The sequence below is a fragment of the Erinaceus europaeus genome, chromosome 9 (assembly GCF_950295315.1).
Source record: "Erinaceus europaeus chromosome 9, mEriEur2.1, whole genome shotgun sequence".
Taxonomy (NCBI): domain Eukaryota; kingdom Metazoa; phylum Chordata; class Mammalia; order Eulipotyphla; family Erinaceidae; genus Erinaceus; species Erinaceus europaeus.
This window is the reverse complement of record NC_080170.1, coordinates 77023764-77046827: the sequence shown is the minus strand read 5'-3', so window position 1 is coordinate 77046827 and position 23064 is coordinate 77023764. Positions and strand designations below refer to the sequence as shown.

The window sequence follows — 23064 nt, the reverse complement described above, 5'->3', positions numbered from 1 at the left end:
CTTTGGTGCAGTATAGCATCTTCTGTATTGTTGATGTTCATCTAATAGGTGGGGTGACCTCACAGCCAAGAAAAGGCTTAAAGTAAAAATATGAAATGTATTATTTTTTCAAATATTTTACTTATTTTATTTTAATGAGAAGACATACAGAAATGGAGAGAGAGAGAGAGAGAGAGAAGAAGAAGAGAGAGAGAGAGAGAGAGAGGACTGCTCAGCTCTGGCTTATGGTGGTGCCCAGGAGTGAACCTGGGACTTCAGAGCCTCAGGCATAAAAGTCTTTTATTTAACCATTATGCAGTTTTATTATGTGAATGAATTATTTTAAGGATTGCAAATAGAAGTCATTTAAGTGTCTTTTCTTGGCCCCTCTTTTCCCTGATAGCTCATCAAATTTTGAAGTACTGATTCCAATCTTAGGGTCTTTGAAACAGTCTTTCTCAAGTGTGAGTCCCTAAGGGAAGCCCTGAAGCTTCCCTGATGCTCTGAAGAGAGGATTAGGAGAGATGACTTCAGAGCCCACCTGACCACTGTCTCATGAATTTTCCAAACATCTCTGCTGTCACTCCTTGGAATTCCCTTACTGCAGCAGGGTAGAGACCCTGTATAGTAAGTCTCTTTGATCGAGCCATTGAAGTGAGGCAAATCAGGACATTCATCCTGCATTTGAACCATAATGATTTCAGGCTGGATCTAATACTTGAACAGTAGAGAAATTCTTTCCTCTACTCCGTCCTTTGTATGGCTGGACTGAGCAGTATAAAGGAGACCAATATTGCCATCTAGTGGCTTTTCTAGGATTTTCTCCAGGAACTCCATTTCTTAATTGTAGAAACACATAAACTGGTAGTTTTTTGTTTTTGTTTTTGTTTTCTCCCTTGCAGCCCACCCCCCCACCAGTCTCCAGCCCCCACCCTCTGCTCCCTCCAGCATCCCACTGGGATGTTTGCAACCACAGCTTCAAGCACTCCATCCCAGCATCTGCAGAAAGGTCAGATTCATCCCTGGAAGGGCTACAAGTTGCATCCCAAGTTAATCACACACCTGACCCCAGGGAAGGAATTATGTTTACCTGATGTTGGCACAGAGGAGCAAGAAGTACAGAGGCTCAGTAACAGAACTCCTCAGAGTCTCAGAGTTAGAAAGCACTTGCCTGATCTTCAAGATCAGATAGTGTGTTATGGAAAGTGCAATTTACTGAACTGCCACTAGCAATTGAGACCACCACCCCCAAAAATATATATCAGAATGAAACTTGTACTTCATAAATAATTACTATTCACATGTTGTGGGATTTGCCAAGATATGTTATTTTTTTAAGATTTATTTATTTTATATAAGATAGCTGAGAGAGAGAGAGAAATACCAAAGTACCATTCCATGCAGCACTGAGTTTCAAACCAGGAGTCTCAGGTATGCAAACCCTGTGCTCTTAACAGCTAAGCAAGAGTTCCTTCCATATACAGTCCACTTCTTTATTTTCTTTTTATTTATTTATTTTGCCTCCAGGGTTATTGCTAGGGCTCAGTGCCTGCACTACGAAATCCACTGCTCCCTGAGGCTATTTTTCCCCTCTGTTGTCCTTGTTGTTTATCATTATTGTAGTCATTATTATTATTGTTGATGTCATTGTTGATGGATAGGACAGAGAGAAATGGAAAGAGGAGGGGAAGACAGAGAAGGGGAGAGAAAGATAGACACCTGCAGACCTGCTTCACTTGTAAAGCGACCCCCCTGCAGGTGGGAAGCCAGGAACTGCAACTGCGATCCTTATGCAGGTCCTTGGGCTTCGCGCCATGTGCGCTTAACCTGCTAGGCTACCACCTGACCCCTTACAGTCCATTTCTTATAGAAGATTGTGATACAAAATGTTGGAGACTTCTATTCCAAGAGGATTTCCTGGCTATAGGCCAAGAAAGTCCAGAGAGAAGCTATCTCAGCTTGCCAAATGTCTTCTTCTCTCCACCTACTTCCTATCCCCTCTAACTATAACTATACCTAAAAATATGTACATGACTTGCCTTCAATTGTGGCTTAAGGAGCATGGAATTCATAGTCAAAGTCTGGTTCAAATCTAGCCAGGTGAGTATGAGAACCATCCAGACAGTATTTCTCAGGCTGTATCCCAAGGGCACCCTTCTCAGAATCATGATTTGGGGTGTCCTGGTTAAAATATATATACTTTCCTGGGTCTCCTAGATCATGAACTATGATTGAAGATTGGGGACAAGAAAGGGACCAGATTCTGCAGATGTCCTACCTGGTCATAAAGATTATTGGTTAAGGGGGCCAGTCAGTGGTGCACCAGGTTAAGTGAAATAGTACTAAGTGTAAGGACCTGCACAAGGATCCTGATTCGAGCCCCAGCTCTATCTGCAAGAAGGTTGCTTCACAAGCAGTAAAGCAGGTCTGCAGTTATCTCTGTCTTCCCCTCCTCTCTCAATTTCTCGCTGTCCTATCCAAATAAATAAATAAATAAAAAGATTATCAGTTAATAAACTTTACTAGGTCATCATTAGGTACATTTCATTATTCCAACCACTGGTCTTGAAATTTCCAAATTTACATTTCTTAATGCATGTATCAAGGTGGAGATGGCAATGTCACCTGGTTATTGTGCAGAAGGAGTAAATAACTAGTGTGAAGGCACTTTGCACACTCTACAAGCGCTCTGTATACTTAAGGTATTACCCCACAATATCCATCTATACATTGCCTTTTAGGGGAGGATCTCAAGGGCAGTGTCATTACCAGCCTTGGGAATGTGCTCAGAGCGGACGCCCTGCTTTGTGTTGATGATGGTACACAAGGCACTTGACTGTGATGCATTGTGTTAAATTATCAAGTCCACTGTGACATTCAAGATTTGCTTATAGAAATTTGTCACAATCCTGGTGACTGAGTTATTGGTCTAGTAAGACTGTTCTTGGTCTAGTAAGACTCCTTACTCATAATGACATTTGCTCTGTGGCCAGTCAGCAGAAGCTTCCAGAGTAGGTGTGCAGCTGCTGGGACAATAAACCTCAGTCCTGAAGGATTAAAGTTAGAGTTGTACAGAGTGAAGGTGATTTCCCTGAAAGTGGCATGAGAACTAACCCAAACAGCTATTTGGGATGGACCCTGGAAAGAACTGGCTATTAAGACAGGCTCTGGTGTTGTTAAAATTTCGGAGGCTCTGGCCGGGCTGGCTTGCTTCACGGGCGGGTAACAGAGATGCAGAGATAACGGCTGGGCAGGGAAGCTGTATTTCTTTATTCAGGAACAACGATTCATAAACTAAGACAAACTAATCACCAAACAGAACTCTGCTGTCTCTTTGCGGCGGCGCAAGCACTCTCTCTTACTCTTGAACTCAGGAACTCTCCAACTCTGGAACTCTGGAACTCTCGTACTGGGGAACCCTCTGAAACTCTCGCACTCTCGAACTCAGGAACCCTCTCTCAGGGTTCCTTGGGGCGGGGCCAAGCGGGCCGCGAAATTAACTGGACTGATCCAATTCTCTTGGCAGGGGAGGGCTAGAACAAACCAATGTAAAGCATACGACACTCTGGTTCCCTTTATGACATTTCTCTCCTTCTCATTCTCCTCCTGGTACAACTTCTATTCCAAGTGTTGTGCTTAGTTCTAGAAATAAAATTATCAACTCATATGTAATGGCTTCTCATAGGGCAGGGGACAGTTAGTATTCAGCTAGCAGAAGTGGTCCCTGGCCCCAGGGACTCTCTGCCCAGTTGCACTGGTGCTGCCCTAAACTCAGTGCAGTGGAGAAGTACCAGGCCTGCAGGGAAAGCAGGACAGAGCACCAATGGTGGTTCCTGAGGAAGATGTGACTCTCTACTTCCCACCCACTGAGAGCATAGTTTCCAGTGTCTGAGATAATCATTCTTCTTCCATCCTAATGAACAGTATTCTGCCCCATTCTTTTTTGTGTCACTGGCAGCCTTTGTTTTCAGCTAACCACTCTAGCAAGGAATGGAAATAAAGAAGATTACAGGGATTAGAAGGATAGAGGTTATCTCTTCCATTATTCCTCAAAATCAACTTAAATCAAGTGAGGATATATGAGCTAGAAATTATGTATGGGGGGCCAAAAGATAGCTCACCATGTAGGATGTGTGCCTTGCCAAGAATGTAGACTGAGTTAAAGCCCCAACACCATAGCTCCAGGGGAGTTCCAGTGCTATATATTTTCTCTCTCTCTCTCTCTCTCTCTCTCTCTCTCTCTCTCGCTCTCTCATTCTCATAAAACAGAAAAAAAAAGTTGACCTGGAGATAGTAAAACTCAGGCAAGTGTAAGACACTAGAGACAAAAAAAAAAATTATCTGGGCCCCCATAGGACCTTGCCCTCAACTTGGATCAACAATGGTAGAGAATGTTCAGAGGATGGACAACATACTCTATGCTACACCTGAGGAAGATGGGTCGATACTGGGGCAGCATGGAATGTTCCTACTCATGACCACAGAATGTGAGCTCAGATCTACAGGGATGCAGAGATCACACAGGCTTCTAAGCTAATTATGGGCCCCAGATCGCATCAAATTGATGGGGCTTACAGTCAACAGTTATTTATACCCCTTTCCCACATTAGGGAGCTACTCTCTTCCCTAATCCAGCTTTCTGGTCTTTTTCCCAGCCATGACATTATCTCCCCATACAATAACATGGATCCACCTGTATATAAGATTTCAGGCTCAGGGGAAAAAAATAAATAAAAACACTAGTATAGCTACAGGCCCTTTGAAATATAACTAAAATATGCCTACTAGCTATCTACAAAATGGAGGACCCCTCAACACTTCATCTGCACTATTCTAGGTCCATAAATGGTCAACAATTTGTTAGGCTTTTTATGTCAACTTTCTTTTTTTTAATTTATTTCTTTATTGGGGAATTAATGTTTTACATTCAACAGTAAATATAATAGTTTGTACATGCATAACATTCCCCAGTTTCCCATTTAACAATACAACCCCCACTATGTCATTTATCATCCTTCATGGACCTGTATTCTCCCCACCCACCCACCCCAGAGTCTTTTACTTTGGTGCAATATGCCAATTCCATTTCAGGTTCTACTTGTGTTAACTTTCAACTACTAGGTTCCCAGATGCTAGCAGGATGCGACCAGACTTCCCTGGACAGACAACCCCACCAATGTGCCTTGGAGCTCCACTTCCCCAGAGCCCTTCCCCACTAGGGAAAGAGAGAGACAGGCTGGGAGTATGGATCGACCTGTCAACGCCCATGTTCAGCAGGAAAACAATTACAAAAGCCAGACCTTCAACCTTCTGCATCCCACAATCATCTAGGGTCCATACTCCCAGAGGGTTAAAGAATGGGGAAGCTATCGGGGGAGGGGGTGGGATATGGAGGTCTGGTGGTAGGAATTGTGTGAAGTTGTACCCCTCTTATCCTATGGTTTTGTCAGTGTTTCCTTTTTATAAATAAAAAATTTTTTTAAATTAGCAAGAATGCTCACTAAGAGTCTAGGGGTGGTCATGAGGGCAGGCATGGGGCCAGGGCTAGAGTCCTTGGAAAAAGTAAAAGAACAAACTAGGGAAGGAATTTAGAAGCACAACTAACTGAAATTTTGGCAAAAGAGTAAGGAAAGAACTCCAACCTAAGAAGATGGAATTAGAATCAAAGCCCAGTTCTGGGCAGGCTCCAGCTTCTGCTATAGCTAGAATTGTTGTGATAGAATGGCAATGTGTTAATTACTTCTCTCTCTTTCTTTCTCTCTTCCTTCCTTCCTCCCTGCCTCCTCTTGTTTCTGTTCTATTTCCACCTTCTGCTTTTTCCCCACCCTGAAACCCATCTTCCCCTCCTTTTTTTTGGCTTGCTTTCTCACCCACCCATCTCCATTCACCCCATCCTGCCTGTAGCTCTCTGGAGGATGTGAGTTGACTGTAGTCCTCCAGGACTTCACTGCAGCCCATAGCAGTGAGCTGACCATCCAGGTGGGGCAGACAGTGGAGCTGCTGGAGCGTCCAAGTGAACGGCCAGGCTGGTGTCTGGTTCGTACCACAGAACGGAGCCCTCCCCAGGAGGGCCTGGTCCCCAGCAGTGCTCTGTGCATCTCCCATTCGAGAAGCAGCGTGGAAATGGACTGCTTTTTTCCCCTAGTGAAAGGTAAGGTGTGTGAAATGGTGGGAGAGTGGAGGGGGCGGGGATGTCAACCTACACTGAATGCAGAACATCAAAGGACCTTGTGGCATTTCTCCAAAGCCTGGTATAAGTCAGTTGAGGAGAACTGGAAGAGGAAGAGCTCTTCCAGTAACTTTGTATATTGGGAAAAGTCATTTCACCTTTCTGAGCCCATTTTCTTTAAGATGAATGTTGAACCAGATGATCATTCAGGCCTTCCCCAGCTCTTCCACTGCACCACCCTACATGTCTTCTACCAATGGCCCAAAATATTTTTCTGCTCACCCGGTTGTCCCTTCCTGCTCACCCACACCCAGTTGCTCATGCCCCCACAGCGTCAAGAAGCACACCCCTGAGCGAAGCTCACAGTCTAGTCAGGTCTGACCATCCCTTTCTTCAGCCCTACTAGAGGCTGAGACACTCATCAATATGCCTTTTATGGACACACTTTTTGAGCCCTGGCTTCTAGTTTATATAACCCCTGTATTCCTTTTACATGCATATTCATGCCAGGGAGACCAGATTACTCAGAATAGTGATTCTCCAATGTCAAATGTGTCTCTAAACTGGCAATGCCAGCATTCCCTGGGAACATCTTATAAATGCAAATTCTTAGCCCACACTGAATCAGAAATTCCAGGAGAGGGGACTGTGTTTCATGAAGCCCTCTAAGAGAATTTGTTGCACACTCAGAGATAAGAACCAAATCTGACTTCCAAAGTCAAAGCTGACGGGTCTGAAAATCATTAATTTTACATTGAGGAAATAGACCTAGAAAATTACACAGGAATCTCTTCATTCCAAGTTTATTTTTTGTAACTGGTCAAATAATCAGTAGAGCTGAAAGCCAGCAAAATAGCTCACCTGTTTTACAGTGCTTTTTTTATGACCTGGGTTTTACCTCACACCAGAGGAAGTCTTCCCTTTCTCTGTCTTATCTGAAAAAGTCAACCTGGAGCAGTAAAGTTGCGATGATGACAAAACCACCAGACCTATGTTGGATATTCATAGACTAAGGATGAAGAAAAGGACTTGATCCTATAGTCATTTAGGAATGCATGAATATAGGCATGAACTTCTGGTATTTCTGTTTTCTGCAATTTTTGTCTCCAAAGCCTGACTTCTCCCTTTGTGCCACAAGATGGTGACAGTGGGTTGCATTAGCAGTACTTCTAGACTTCCTTTGTTTTTCCAGGAGACATTTTGGAACTGAATCCTGACCCCTTAACTCCCCTGCCCAGTTTAGCCATTACCAGAATCTTACCCCTTTCTTTGAGGACTTGGACTGTGTAAGGAAGTAGTGTGGAATTTGTAGTTGCTGAAGCAGTTCCCCAGACCTTAGAAGGAGCCATTAGAGAAACTCAGGGATGTGTTTCTGTTTAAATCTCAACTAGGGGAAAACTGAAGAGAAAGAAGGTATAATTGTGAGAGTGAAAAGTGTTAATGTTTTTTGTTTGTTTGTTTTTTGCCTCCAGTTGCTGGGGCTCGGCACGGACACTAGGAATCCACCTTTCCTGGGGGCCATTTTTTTTCCTTTTTTTTTTTTAATTAGATAGGACAGAGAGAAATTGAGAGAGGATGGGGAGACTAAAAGAGGGAGAGAAAGGGAGAGAACCTGCAGACTCTCTTCACCACTCGTGAAACGTTCCCCTTGCAGGTGGGGAGTGGGGCTCGAACTTGGGTCCATGCATACTTCTTTTCTTTGTGAGCTTAATCAGTTGGATGCACCACCACTTATCCCTCAATAATATTTTTCTTAAGGGAGTGGTGCAGGTATAGCAATATGACTAACCCTGATAGTGTGTCTGTTTTCTCATGTCCATGACCCAAGTTTGAGCCGTTTCTTACCACAACGGAGGAAACTCCAGTGCTGTTGAAACTTTTCCTCTCCCCCTCTGTCTCCTTTCTGTCTGTGGGAGAAGGAAAAAAAAAGTCAGCTTGCAAGGATAAAGTCCCAGCAGTTACTAGTGATGATAATGATCCTTTGAAAAGTACCTGGTGCCTGGTAGTTTTACTTTGTCATGATAAGTTATTTTATCATTTGCCATTGATCATTCAACAAATCAACTACAAACTTCTCAAGTCCTGTCTAGACACCCCATTTCAAAAGACATAGTCAAGGACAACAGTGTAAGTCATTCTACCAAGACTTAACTTCAAAGGGATATCTGAGGGCCAGCAAAATAGCTCACCTGCTGGATAGTGTGCCTGTTTTGCCATGTGTACAGCTCAGGCTCAGGCACAATTCCTACTACATTGGAAGACACTGCAGTGGTATGGTATACCTGTGATTCCACATATATAAAGTACCTAGAGTTATCAAATTCACAGAGACAAAGTGTGGGCAAGTGGTCGCCAGGGGCTCAGGAGAAAGGGAAAATAGAAGTTAATGAGAACAGAGTTTCAATTTTGCAAAATTAAAAATGTTCTGTGAATGGAGGGTGGTTATGGTTGCCAATCTTATGATTTGCACTTAATACCATAGAGCTATATACTTAAAAATAATTAAAATTAAGCACAAGGACCAGCATAAGGATCCCGGTTTGAACCGCCAGCTCCCCACCTGCAGGGGAGCCACTTCACAAGCAGTGAAGCAGGTCTGCAGGTGTCTGTCTTTCTCTCCCCCTCTCTGTCTTCCCCTCCTCTCTTCATTTCTCTCTGTCCTATCTAACAACGATGACATCAATCACAACAACAATAATAACTACAATAATAAAACAACAAGGACAACAAAAGGGAATACATAAATAAATAATAAATAACTAAAATCATTTTTTAAAAGCACTGATGACAGCAAAATCACTCACTTGGATAGGTAAGTGTGCTTTGTCGTGTGTGACCCAGGTTTGAGCCTGGACCCCACACTGAAGGAAGCTTTGGTACTGCAGTGTATTTCCCTCTTCTTCTGATTCTGCCACTGCTTGGAAAAGCTGAACTAGAGCAGTGATGCCTCAGTGATAAAAACAACAGCAAGCATAAATTCTGGGTACTTCTGCCTTAGACTCAAAAAAACAGTGTAAGGTCTTCTCCACCAGCCTTCTAGGATGTCTGTCTTGCTTTTTCTTTTCCTACATACTTTCTTCCTTGGCCCTAGTTGATTGCCTATAAAAGCTATACAGAAATGCCTCATTGCTTAACCAAACTTAACTCCAGGCCAGGTAAATCCTGCTGACTGATACCCATCTTTACCCTGGTTTGTCCTAGGAGAGGGCTCCCCATGGGGTTTCATGATGATTTCTCCTTTTATCACCTAGAAGACTGTTTGAAACAGCTTCTCCAGGTTGTGGAAAGTGTGAAAGTATAATGTAATAGAGAAAAATGGGCTCTGGAGACACTGACCAGCAAACTTTCTGGAGATGCTGAGCAAGTCTGTAACATAAGGGCAGGCAAGAAAGCCTACCTAGGAGAATGTTTGCTTTGCCATGAGTATGACCCTGGTTCCAACCAACCCCCACAGCACTGGGAGAAGCTTCAGTGCTGTAGTCTCTCTTTCTCTATCTCTCTTCTCTTTCTGTCTAAAGCAATTGGCCCAGAGCAGTGAAGCTCTCACAACAACAACAAAAGTCTGTGACTTAATATTAAGTCTGTAGAAGACTCATAAAAACTCCTGGTATTTATTGAACCTTACTCTGGGCTAAGTCCAGGTTAATGCTTTAATACCAAAAGCAATATTTTTAGATTAATGTTTTGCTAAAGATGGGAAAATTGAGTCATACAACTTGCAACTGGTAAGCCCAGATCTGTCCATTTCTGGAGGCCTCACTCTTCACCACTATGGCCTCCTAAGTGCGACAGCATAGAGACAAGTACTTTACTACCCACCTTCTTTAACCAGTCCAACTGGATGATGATGTAGAGAGCTTGAGGCCATTCTAAATAGCCATTTACATCACCTCCTCTACTCCTGTATACCTCTGGTCTCACATGTTCCTTCCTCAAGGTGAACAGTAGCAAGCAGACTGGTTTTTCCCACTGGAAAGATCTTTGTGTACTTGACTGGAGCAAATATTGAGCAGCAGTCCGGACAGTAGACTGGGTGGGTACAGCTCTGATAGAGGCCTGCCAGCCCTTAGAACTAGTCCAGCCTGGCCATCAGACTTGCTGCAGGATGGGAAACTTCCTGCATCCTGACATCCGGGGTCCAGATTATGCCTTTCCACTTCCCTCCAACATCAAATCCAGAGATTTGAAGACTCTTCCTGCCTACCAACTTTGATGGGTCCTCCGAAAGTCTTACTTTTCAGTAGAATTCTACATTAAGGGTAACTAGTCTTAGATTCTTCCTTTGTTTTATAGTGTCTTACCATTAGGAGCTGAAAAAATAAATGGAGGATGGGTTATTTCCTCCAAAGCATTTTCTTTCCACTCTGAAAATTTACAAACTAGTTTGTTGATATATACTTCTGCTCTGTTTGTCCAGAAAATTCAATAATTGACTACCTGTGAGGAAAAATTCACAACTCACTTCCACGTAGAGCAAAATTACACATTGTTATGAATGGAGATAGGATTAGGTTTACCTACTAGCCCACAGATTTTGTTGGAGGATAGCATGGCTGAAAATAGTACATTTGCAAATAATAATAATAACAGTAAGTTCATTTCCCAAAAAATCATAATTCTATTGAGTAACTAACAGACACCAGACAATGCATTTGAATAATAAATGATGTGCCAGGTGGTGGAGCAGCCAGTCAAGTGCTCGTGTCACCATGCACGAGAACTCGGATTTAAGCCCCTAGTCAACAGCTGCTAGGAAGCTTCATGGATGGTGAAAGAGTACTGCAAATGTCTCTCTTTCTTTCTCATTTTCTCTCTGTTTCCCCTTACTGTCTCAATTTCTCTCCATCCTATCGAAGAAAATTAAAAAGGGAGGAGGAGAAAAAAGGGTCACAAGGAGCAGTAGATTTGCCATACAGGCACAGTAGTAACTCTGGTGGCAACAAAAAAAGTGAAATCAAGGCAAAATGATACTTCTTGATGTGTGTTTAAAGATGGATTGTTTTTGTTCTTTCTTTTTAAAATTTTTAAAATATTTTATTTATTTATGAGAAAGATAGTAGGAGAGAGAAAGAACCAGGCATCACTCTGGTACATGTGCTGCCGGGGATCGAACTCAGGACCTCATGCTTGAGAATCCAAAGCTTTATCACTGCACCACCTCCCAGACCACAAGATGGATTGTTTTGGTAGAGATTCTAAATGGAATTCCTTTTCAGAATTATGACTTTCTCTTTCTATAATTAAATAAAAGTGATGCTTGATTAAATTTAATTTCACTTCAAAACATTGGCTCTTAAAGAATGGTAGACTTGAAAAGCAGCTTAAATGTCTTCTGCATTACCCTCTCTGTAGCAATTCCCCACAAGTAGATGCTCAGTTAAGGGTCATATGAACACTCCGAGGAGAAGGCTGTTAGAAGGGCTATAGAGCAACTCTGTTGGTTGGAAAATCCTTTTTCTTGGGGGCTGTAATCCACTTGTGGCCTGCCTAGCTCTCCTCCTGTTTTCCAGTGCCCTATTTGAAACCCACCATTACTCTCATTCTCCACTCCTGATCTTTCTCTAGAGCAAAGTCATTAGATTTGCATATATAGTGTTATACCCTCCTTTCCTAAGACACAGCTTAATAAGAGCCCGGGAATTTCTCTGTAAATCATTTTATTAAATCCTTACAGCAAAGCAAAGCAAAGGAGTTCAAGTTAAATTCAACAACTCCAACCTGTTTCGTGTGTGTGTGTGTGTGTGTGTGTGTGTGTGTGTGTGTGTGTGTGTGTTGTTTTTTAGTTCTCTAAACCACTCTTGTATATAAGAACTCCCAGCTTTATGCCTGCACAGGCCAGTCTTTTGGTCTCTCAGAAAACTCTCATCTAATCATGTGCACTTTGGGCATAGGACTTCTAGATGGTCAGACTACCTCACACTCTACAATATTTTTTCTTGGTTTGTCCCTTTAGTCATTCATATTCTTGTTTGTTTTAATTTAATTTTTAATTTAATTTTATTACTTCTCATTCATAAATTTATAAATTACCTCCAAAATCCCTTCTACTTCTAAAATATGTTTTATCTTTCCATATCATGTGAGTATCCTAGGTAACTTAAATCAGTTAACCAAGTAGCCCATGTCTAATTCATCTAAGCATAGCATGAAGGTCATCATTACAACTAAAAGGCTCAATTAACTGGGTAGAACCACACAAAATTGCCATTTTTTTAAATTTATTTTTTATTTAAGAAAGGAAAAATTAACAAAACCATAGGGTAGGAGGGGTACAACTCCACACAATTCCCACCACCCAATCTCCATATCCCATCCCATCCCCTGATAGCTTTCCCATTCTCTATCCCTCTGGAAGCATGGACCCAGGGTCGTTGTAGGTTGCAGAAGGTGGAAGGTCTGGCTTCTGTAATTGCTTCCCCGCTGAACATGGGTGTTGACTGGTTGGTCCATACTCCCAGCCTGCCTCTCTCTTTCCCTAGTAGGGTGGGTCTCTGGGGAAGCAGAGTTCCAGGATACATTGGTGGGGTCTTCAGTCCAGGGAAGCCTGGCCGGCATCCTGCTGGCATCTGGAACCTGGTGGCTGAAAAGAGAGTTAACATACAAAGCCAAACAAATTGTTGAGCAATCATGGACCCAAAGCTTGGAATAATGGAGAGGAAGTGTTGGGGGTGGGGTACTCACTGCAAACTCTAGTGTACTTCTGCTTTCAGGTATATACTTTGCAGTAGTTTATGGATACGTGTGAACATATGCTCTCTCTCACAGAACCTGGTCTATATCTAGGTTTTGGGACTTTGTTAGGAAGTGAACCACCTGGGATGGAATTAGAGAATACTATGAAAGGAAAGGTCTCACCCGAGTAATAAAGCTGAAGGGTTGTCATTCTACACCTGTAGTCTCTGGACACAGTCTGAAGAGAAGCATGTTGAAGTGGCAGTCGTTGTGTTGATTAGGTTGCAATTGGCAGATGCAATATTATTTGATATGGATTGGGAGAGGCATGCGGGAAAGTGGGCCCTATCCAAAGGTTCCAGGACTGGGGGAAATATAGGCTCTATAGTGGAGATGTGAGGTTCCTGCTGTCTTAGGGTTCAAAAAGACAATGAATAGTTAATGTTATCATCACATTATTTGGTAATTGGGTTAACTTTGAAAAGTCCTTTTGTTATGGTTTGCTGTACAGTACCCAGTATCTTATATAGCGGTGCCACTGGTTATTTCTGATCTACTTGGTCTAGGCTTTTGAGAGAGTCCGCATATCAAATACACAGCCTATATATTAAGAAGACTCAGTCTGTGTTTTAAAAACTTCGAGACATACCATTAATTTTTCCCCTCTCATATTAATTAATAGTGATTTATATGACTACACTTTACTAGGAGTGTACATAAACACCATTCCCACCACCAAAAGACTGTGTCTCATCCCACCCCCACCCTCCACCGGCCCAGGAAGCTGCATGTCTACCCCTCACTCTCACCACAGGGTTTTTACTTTGGTGCCCTACTTTCAGTTTAGTCAGAACCTGCTTTTAGTTTTCCTTTCAGATCTTCTTTCTCAACTTCTGTTGATGAGTGGGATTATCCCATACTCATCTTTATCTTTCTGACTTAGCTCACTTAACATAATTCCTTCTAGCTCTGTCCAAGATGAGTCAGAGAAGGTGGGTTCATTGTTCTCGATAGCTGTATAGTATTCCATTGTGTATAGAAAATAGTCAAACATTGTGACTTCAGGTGGTTCAAATTAATGTGTCAGTCAGCTTCTCTTGCTTAATAGAGTACAAAAATCTTTGCAAAACAGAAGAGCTTGGTTATCAAGGAGTCAGATGGCTTAAGAAGAGGCCCCGGTGTAGAATGAGTGGAAAAGAATCACTTAATATTCCTATTTTCCACATCTGTGCAAAGGGAATGTAATGACTATGTCCATCTCAGAGTTGCTGGAAGTCTCAAAAGTGGGAAATGTGAACTGGAAGTGTTTTTTAAACTGTAAAGCTGGGAGCTAGCAAAGTAACTCACCTTCTTTGCCATGTGTACCACCCAGGTTTGATCCCAGCCTCCTCTACACTGGAGGAGGCTTTGGTACTATGATACTCTGTTTCTGTCTCTGTCTGAAAAAGTCAGCCTGGAGTGGTGAAGCCCTGGCTATGATGAGAAAAAAAAACAACTATAAAGCAGGTCTGAATGTTATGTGCACAGAGTAACTGTTTAGAATAAAAGTCAGTGAGGCCTAACAAGAGGTGCTGTGGGCCAAAAGAAAAGAGAATGTGAGGGTCTAGATGAATGGCCTGAGTCTGGATCCTGGCTTAGCCACTGACCAATAGCCATAGGCAAGATTCTTCAAATCTATAAAATGAGGAAATAGTACTCAACACTCTATAGAGTTAGACTTCATAGCCTACTTTATCACACCAGAGGCAGTCAGTGTTGATTTCCCTTTCTATCCTTTGTCCCCATTCTACTACTTCTGCTTCTTCTGTCAGGTCTAAATTTTGTTTCTAGTTTCACCTCTAAGTTTTACAAAAGCAGCCACACTAATTCCAGGCTACCTCCTTTCCTCCCTGCAGTTTCTACTCCTGACTCACTTAAAGCCCTTTCCCCAGTTTACTAATAGCAGATCTACCTACCTCTGTGATTTCTCAAGAAACAGTATTTTATTCCTGCCTTCTAACTTCTTTTTTCAACGTGGCACCAGCTAATGAACCAAGGTTCTCACACATGCATGATACCACCTAATAGCCTTCTTGGCCCAACACTTAGAGAAGAAAGAAAGACAGAGAGGAAAGGAGTGAAGAAATATTAAAGCACAGCTCCACCATCCATGGAGTTTGTTGTAGTGCCTGGTGCTCCCATTATGGTACTAGAGATCTAACACAGCCCTCAGGGACTGCTGGTAAGGCAGGCACTTTACCTACTGAACTATCTCCAATATCCTGTTCTCACTTTCTTACATATTTAAACTGAAATGTCAAGCTATTCCTTGGTTTATCCCCACGGTACCCCTTGAATGAACTATCTCATTCCATGATTAACTTTGCTCAGTGAAGGTAGCATTCACTGGTATACTAGGGAAATGTGTTCTGTGTACCCTCCTTTTTGAAGGCTGAAATTGGTATGAAGGTATTATTCTTTGGTTTAAAGAAGAGGTTGATTAGGAATGCTATGAAAAATACCTGTGTCTTCATTGTTGACTAAATTTCTTCCATTTTATGATATGATGGGCCAGAAAAGGGAGTTGCAGTTGCCATCTGGACCACATGATTCCTTGTTTTTTTCCCCCTCTCTCCCTTTTTCTTTTTTCTGCTTTGAACAGTAAGAACAGCAGCAAAGGCAGTTGGAAAGTATATTCTGGGCTTACTTTGTTTCTGGGTGAGTTATCCTGCCTGTGCCTGGTTACCATCCATCTGATATTATTTAGAACATTAAAGAGCTTGGAATTGAAGCCTCAAATAGGAAGGTGTCAGGCCAGGCCACATCCTCCTCTGAATGTACCCCAGTGATGTGGAACATAGAACTGAAGCAGGAGGAAGATATGCATCATCAGGGGAAGCACTGATCTCTCAGCCCTCTGCAAGATTTCACCATTCTCTTTATGTGTCAAATACCTATTTCAACAGTTTTTATGTTTTATGCTTCTTGTGCCCACTGAAATCTGTGAAATATATATAAAGATGTTGTATGGTTCCAGTCAGAATACAGAGAGTGACTGGGAAAATTGAATGGTATCCTTGTTCCTTGGAGCCTCATGAACTCACTACAGGAGCTCAGGCTCTGGGTTCTATCCCAAAGAGAGGAAGTTGCTACTGATGGTGCTTTCTGAGTAGAGGAAGAAGGTGGAGAGATCATCCTAGCAAATAGAAAGGTTCCCAAAGAGAAGATGGTACAGTTTTCTCTTACTTAAAGTGAGCTAAGTTTAAACTACTCCTACCCCCATTCCCCAAAAAGAACAAAGGGATGCAGAAATGATATGCACCAAGTGTGGCTTAAAGAGTAGTGCCCTGTCTGCTCAGTGCAGGTCAGGGGTGGAAAGACGTTGAAGGCCCTGAGAAGCAGCCCTTGCTGACCATAGCTTGAGGAACTTGTAGTAGCAGGTTTTTGATACTGCTTGGCAGGACCCTTCTCTCACCATCCAGTGCCTTCCCATATCACTTGTACCTTGAGGACAGTAACCCCAAATCTAGGACTTGAGTACAAGTGAACCTGCAGCCTGGATCCAAGCACTGCAGCATATGTCTGAAGTCTTTGGTGAATAACTACTGTCACTTTATATACCAGCTCTCTGTGTTGTAGGAAATGAGAAGCCATCCATTCACTAAATAACTTGACCTTCTCTTTATCCTTGTGATCAGGACAGGACTGGGCTTGGACTGCCTAGTCTCTCCACCATTGTCCACCAAATTCAGCCAGGAACTTCAACATCATCTTCAACATCATCTCACTAGTGTTACTTTATAGAAAGCACTATAGTTCACAGGGGATCTGGCTTCCTGCCTTTGTGACAAATGGACAAAGAGATATTACCATAACTGTGCAATGCTACCCATGCATAGCTACAGGGAGAAGTCAGGCTGGAGACTCTCTTCAGCTCAAAATATGCCTATGGTGCTTGTCTCACTTTGAGTAAAACCCAAGTCTCTTCTGTGACTGCATAGAGGAGACTCCTATAAAACTTGCCCCCAGGCCAGGTCCATGACTGCATCTTCTGTATTTTAATTCCTTTTTACTGCTGTAATAAATCACCACAACCTAGTAGCTTCAAGTAAACACACATATGTTCTCTTACACATGTGTAGGTTAGATATCAGACCTGCAGAAGTCGGGCAGGAGCACAGCGGGTTAAAAGCAGGTGGTGCAAAACACAAGGACCAGCATAAGGATCTAGGTTCGAGCCCTGGCTTCCCACCTGCAGAGGAGTCGCTTCACAGGCAGTAAAGCAGGTCTGCAGGTGTCTATCTTTCTCTCCCTCTCTCTGTCTTCCCCTTCTCTCTCCATTTCTCTCTGTCCTAACAATGACATCAGTAACAACAACAATAATAACTGCAACAATAAAACAACAAGGGCAACAAAAAAGAATAGATAATTAATTTTAAAAAATCAGACCTGCATCTCACTGAGCCAAAATCAAGGTGTTCACAGAACTATGTGATTTTCAGAAGGCTCTAGAGGACAAGGACTTTTTTTTTCTTTTATTTCCTCAAAGCCAGCAGTGTTTATCTGATAGTCTCTTCTTCCATAGTCACATCTCTCTCTGACCACAGTGGGAAAGGTGCTCTGCTTTTAAAGGAGTCATGAGATTACATTTTTGCTCACCTGGGTAATCTTCCCATCTCAAGGTCCTTTACCTAATTGTTTCTTTAAAAAATTGGTCCCTTTTGCCATGTAAGGTTACATGTGCACAAATTCTTTCTGGAAATTAGCATGAGGGCATATTTGACAAGGGTCCCATTCTTCCTACCCACCACATCCTACCATCTCCTGGCCAATCTGCCTATTCAACAGTCAAGTTAAGCGCACTCTTACCTAGTACCTGCACCTTTTGTTCATTCTTCCAGTAGCTCTCCAGATACCACAGGTCCTCAGGTCCCTGGATGACTAACTGCTATACTTCCTTCATGTCTCTGCTCAAAAATTAGTCTTTTCTAACTCCTGCCATTACCATCACATTATCTATCATCTTCCCTGTTTACTTCATCTATCACTACCTAATGTATGTATTAATGTTTATCCCCACCCCACTGTCCCACCCTCCAAATCCCACTACAAGTACAAGGATTTTGTTCATTGATCTCTCACAAGAATCTAGAACTGTGATTTATATATAAGAAGTTTCCAGGGAGTTGGGTGGTAGCACAGCGAGTTAAGCGCATGTGGTGCAAAGTGCAAAGACTGGCGTAAGGATCCGGGTTCGAGCCCTCGGCTTCCCACCTGCAGGGTGGTCACTTCACAAGCGGTGAAGCAGGTCTGCAGGTGTCTTATCTTTCTCTCCCCCTCTCTGTCTTCCCCTCCTCTCTCCATTTCTCTCTGTCTTATCCAACAATGACATCAATAAGAACTACAACAATAAAACAAGGGCAACAAAAGGGAATAAATAAATAAATATTTTTAAAAGTATCCAATAAATATAAATATAGGAAGGAAAAATGGGAGAGAGGGAGGAAGAAAATACTCCTTCAAAGATCATGTGTGAAGAAGAACGAGGTTGAATGTTCTCTGTCTACTAAGACTTATAGAGGAAACTGACATAAGCTTTTAGCAGGAGATCCTGGAACAGGAACAGGAAATAATGTTCTGATGTTAGGAGTTCTGATTGAGGAAGTATTTGAGATCCTGCTTCCTGAAAGTCTTCTTTGGAGATACATGGGCTAAACACCTCTCACTTATTTGGAATGTATGAAAACTCAAAAATATAGGAAGGGCACTGTCTCCCATGTGCCTCCTATTATTGATATCTTCAGTAAACTGACCCAAATTATATCAAGGTAATATCCACTTTGCATTTAATACATCAGCAACCTCTGCATCACACCCTGTGAAGCTCTGTGCTGCTGCAGCTGCTGTTTCTCCCTGCAGGAGGAGATGTGGCATTGACTGTTGAAATTAAAATGCCATAGTGGACACTCAGTCTTCCCAAATTGGAATGCAAAGTGATACACTGATGCTTCTAACTGCCCTACTTTAGGAACACTTTGACCTACTTAGAAATAAACATTTTTGCAAGTAGATAAAACTTGGAGTGGTTTTTTTTTTTTTTTTTTAGCAACTTCAGCTGTAGTCATCTTTCACTTTGATAAATAGCCTGTCTCCTCCTGAGTTCAGGAAGCTGCCATACACAGACCTCCAAGAGCCCATCCTAGTAGCTCATGGCTCTTCCTCTCCATCCCCAAAGATCATGAATATTGGATATTTTTTAGCAAACACCCAGGGCATCTGTGAAATTCCATAGTCTTCATAGGCATTGCCTGGGCTGCCCCTACCTGGAACCTGGTTCAGACCAGGGGATAACTTGCTCATCCTTCCTTCGAAAACAGAGAGTGACTGACAAGGTAAACTGGGGCTTAGTTTTCCATAACTTTCTGTAGAAGTCAGATGGCTAAAGAGAAGTAGGCAGAAGTCAGGGGAGCAAGCATATAGTAGTAACTGGAAATACACAGAATGAAGCACTAATAGTTCAGTCAGTAGTGTCTGGGAGCTGTCTCCAGGGATGGTGGTACCCATGGAGTTCAGCAGTGGTGCAGTAGTTAGACACTGGTAAGTGGGGACTAGGAAAAGAGAGTGCTGTGCATAATGCTGGTGATCATGCTTTTTTTCCCCTGTAGACATTTCTATTAAAATAATATGTCTTGCCTAGTGACAGTTACTCACTTGAATGTCACACAATTTTGAAAGATACCTTTGCTGTCCAGACTAAATATAGGAACAATATACAAATTGCACCTCCTTTCTTTAATGTTAAATATTTCTGATGATCAGTGATTAATATGTCAATCTCTCTTTTTCTCATAAAAAAATTAAAATATCTACCTTATATCAGATCCTAGCCTATCTTTAATTTCCAATTTTGCCAAAAAAAAAAAAGAAAGAAAGAAATAAGAAGAAAGTAATAAATAAATAAATGCTAGGTGTTCTTATTGAGGGACTAGATAAATGTCTTTTCTCAAGGAACATGTTCTAATTTATATTTCTTATATAAAATCTCATTTGTAAGTCAGTTTGGTAACTTGTGGATAGTAGATGTTCAGAAACCAATTTCATTGAATCAATAATGATGAGTAATTGGCAAGACTCTTAAGAGATTTAAGCCTTAGTCACAAATAGAGGCCGGAACTGTATAATTTAACATAAGTTATCAGCCACTTGAGTGTCAGCAATCAAGCAGTTCACAGGTCAGAAATCTACATGGGGAAGAAGAAAATCAGGGGGAGGGGTGTGCATTAGCATTTATCAGTTGATAGCATAACATGCAGTGAAAGAATGAGTCAAACAATCAGGAGTCACTTGAAAAAGTAAAAACCTTTTAGTCTAAGCACTTCCTAATCTCCCTTGCTACCTTTGCAGAAGTAATCCTGGAATATAAGTGGCCTTGAGCCCTGAGGTCAGAGATTCTTTGACCTGACTTGACACTGAAATAAATTACAGAGCTTTTTAAAAAATATGTATTTATTTATTGGATAGAGGCAGCAAGAAATCAAGAAGGAAGGGATGACAGGGAGAGAGAAAGGGAGACACTTGCAGCATTGCTTCTCCACTTGCAAAGTGAGGACCCAGGTCCTTTTGCATTGTAACATGTGTGCTCAATGAGTTGTGCCACCTCCCAGCCTCTTGGAGCTTTTAAAACTGTATGTGAATCCGAATCATAATCTGGGAGTGGATGCTGAAAGTGAGAGTCACTGCTAGAGTGCAAATCAGGATGAAGAAGGCAGGACCTGTTCCCGATGCTCACTCACCAGGGCCAGGCCCCCAGTTCTCACTGAACCTATCTGGACATGCTGTAGAAAAGGTATGCCCTATACTTGTCATAGTAAGAGAATTCTCACAGGAATGTCTAGACCAGAGTTGGAGTTTATTTACTGCTTCTGATGTCTCTGAGCTGGATCCTCACTGAGAGGTAAAAATAAATGTGATTTTGATGAACTCGGTTCTTAAATCTGAAGAGAACAACTCTAGAGGAAAAACAAATATATAAGCCTGTTGGGGGGAAAGGTAGATGCCTGTAGTCATGGTCCTATGTTACTGAAACCTGTGGCTAACTGGGGAGGGAGGGCACTCCCACTATTTCCCAAAGCCAGGCTGGGTGTTGTGGTAGACTTGGCCCAACTTCCCTTCAAGTTGAGACCAGCAGGAATTCCATGTGGTTTGTTGATGTTGGAAATGAGAGTGAGGCATACAATGGACATATAGAGGTAGAAAACCTAATTAATGTAAAACAGACTGACTGCAGATATCACTGAAGAAAAATTCTGGAACAGCCAAGAATTAAACTCAACTATCGGTTTGGAAATTAAGACTATTCTAAAGATACTGGTATAACTGAAGGGTTCTTAGCCTGAACTATGGGAACAGGTGGGCAGGTGTTTGAAAACTCTAAAATTAAAGGCATTCAACTGTGTTATGTAAAAAGTTTATTGGGGGAGGACTCCAAGAAAGTTGAGTTAGACAAGGCTTTTGGGGGCTAGTATATAATTATTCAGGTGATAATATCAGACTTCACCCCAACATCTCTCCCTGCCCCCACTTTGCATGTTAGTTTTGTTTTCAGGCAGTATATTTTTATGTAGTTATGACAAGATGGTTTCTAGCTGCTTTAGGCTAACATTCTACGCGCTCAGAAATGTTGGTGCTCATTGGTTAAAATTGGGTCATGTGGTAAATCTGAACTGACCCCTATGACTGAACAAGCCCAAGTCATGGGTTCATCTTTAATGTGAAGAATGAAGGGGGAGGGACTAGAGAAAATAGCTCATTGGGATAGTGTACTGCATTGCCATACCACCAACCCAGGTTCAAGCCCTGTCCCCATAGTATTTAAAGAATCTTCAATGCTATGGTCTCTTTCACTGCCTATCTCTACCTCTCTGTCTCTATAAAAAAAATTTTTTTTTAAGGAATGAACAGGAGGGGAATGTCAGGCACATTAAAGAACATGGTCTGAGAATGGAGGAGGCCTATTATTCAATGGAAAACCACAGTGCTGTTGAAGAAAGAAGGTGTGGATCACAAATGGGAGGTTCCTCTGTGCTAGTGGTTCTCAAGATGTGGTCCCTATGCCAACAACATTGCCTGGAACTTACAGAAATGCAAATTCTTAGGTCTTATTCAGACCTGCTGGATCAGAAACTCTCAAAGTAGAGTCTAGTAATTTGTGTTTTAACATATCACACAGATGTCTCTGATATGCACTCAGATTTGAGAACTACCATTCCATACCAATGGAATCACTCTAGTTCTGTCCAGGAGTTATCAGGAGAACCATAGCTAGCTAGATAGATAGGAAAGAAGGAAAAGGAGGGAGGGAGGAAGGAAGAAGAGAAAGGAAGAGAAAGAAAGGAATGCAAGTAAGTCTAAAGCTCCCCTGTTGATACTAAATAAGCACTAGGATTTAAAAACCATTGCCTACACCATTTACTCTAAATTATGCTGAGGGTAATCACCTTAAAACATCTAGCTGTAGAGGGGTCCAAGTGATAATATGTGTGCTTTATTGAGCACACATATTATCATTTAAGGACCTGGGTTCAAGCCCCCACTCCCCACCTGCGGGGGGGGGGCTTCATGAACAGTGAAGCAGGTCTTCAGGTGCCTATCTCTCTATCTCCTCTCCCCTCTCAACTTATCTCTGTCCTAGCAAATATACTATAAATAAATAAACAAATAAATAAATAAATAAATAAGAAAAAATGGCCTCTGGGCATGATGGATTTAGAGTGCCAGCAACGGGTCCCAGCGATAACCCTGGTGACAAGAAAAAATAGATAAACAAACAAACATCTAGCTGTAGGTAGAAAATCCAGACAAAATCTCTGAACTCAAAGTTTAAGATATCTGTCAATAACTCCCCTCTCAATTATATTCATGATGAGTCTGTCTTAATGCCTTATGGGCCTTTATTGTTAGAGTCTAAGCCAACCTTAGTGTCTAGAATAATTTAAAGTGCTTTCTAAAGTACATCTTGGGTCAACTTAAGCTAGTTTCTGCAAGATGATGTCATAAACTGCTTGCAAAGGGCTAGGACAGAAAGGTGACACTATGTCATCTGAATGCAAAGCCCCAGAAGGAAATTTTTAAAAGAAACTGTTAATCATCAAGCATTTTTGAAGCATCTTTGGTTCCTATCAGAACACCCCCAAATGTATCCAAAGAGGCAGATTTAGTTGAATAGACTAAATACTGACTCATTTCACAGTAGTATTAAGTGGCTC

The 23064-nt window shown here is 41.9% G+C and overlaps 1 protein-coding gene across 20 annotated transcripts in view; it reads left to right on the top strand.

The window, feature by feature from the left end:
• KALRN (kalirin RhoGEF kinase) overlaps positions 1-23064 on the top strand; it is an 866834-nt gene that overhangs the window by 695340 nt on the left and 148430 nt on the right. For all 20 annotated transcript variants that reach the window (XM_060198227.1, XM_060198226.1, XM_060198224.1 and 17 more), the window contains one exon: positions 5884-6130. In XM_060198227.1, coding sequence (XP_060054210.1) covers positions 5884-6130 — 247 coding nt within the window. The remainder of the gene's footprint in view (positions 1-5883; positions 6131-23064) is intronic.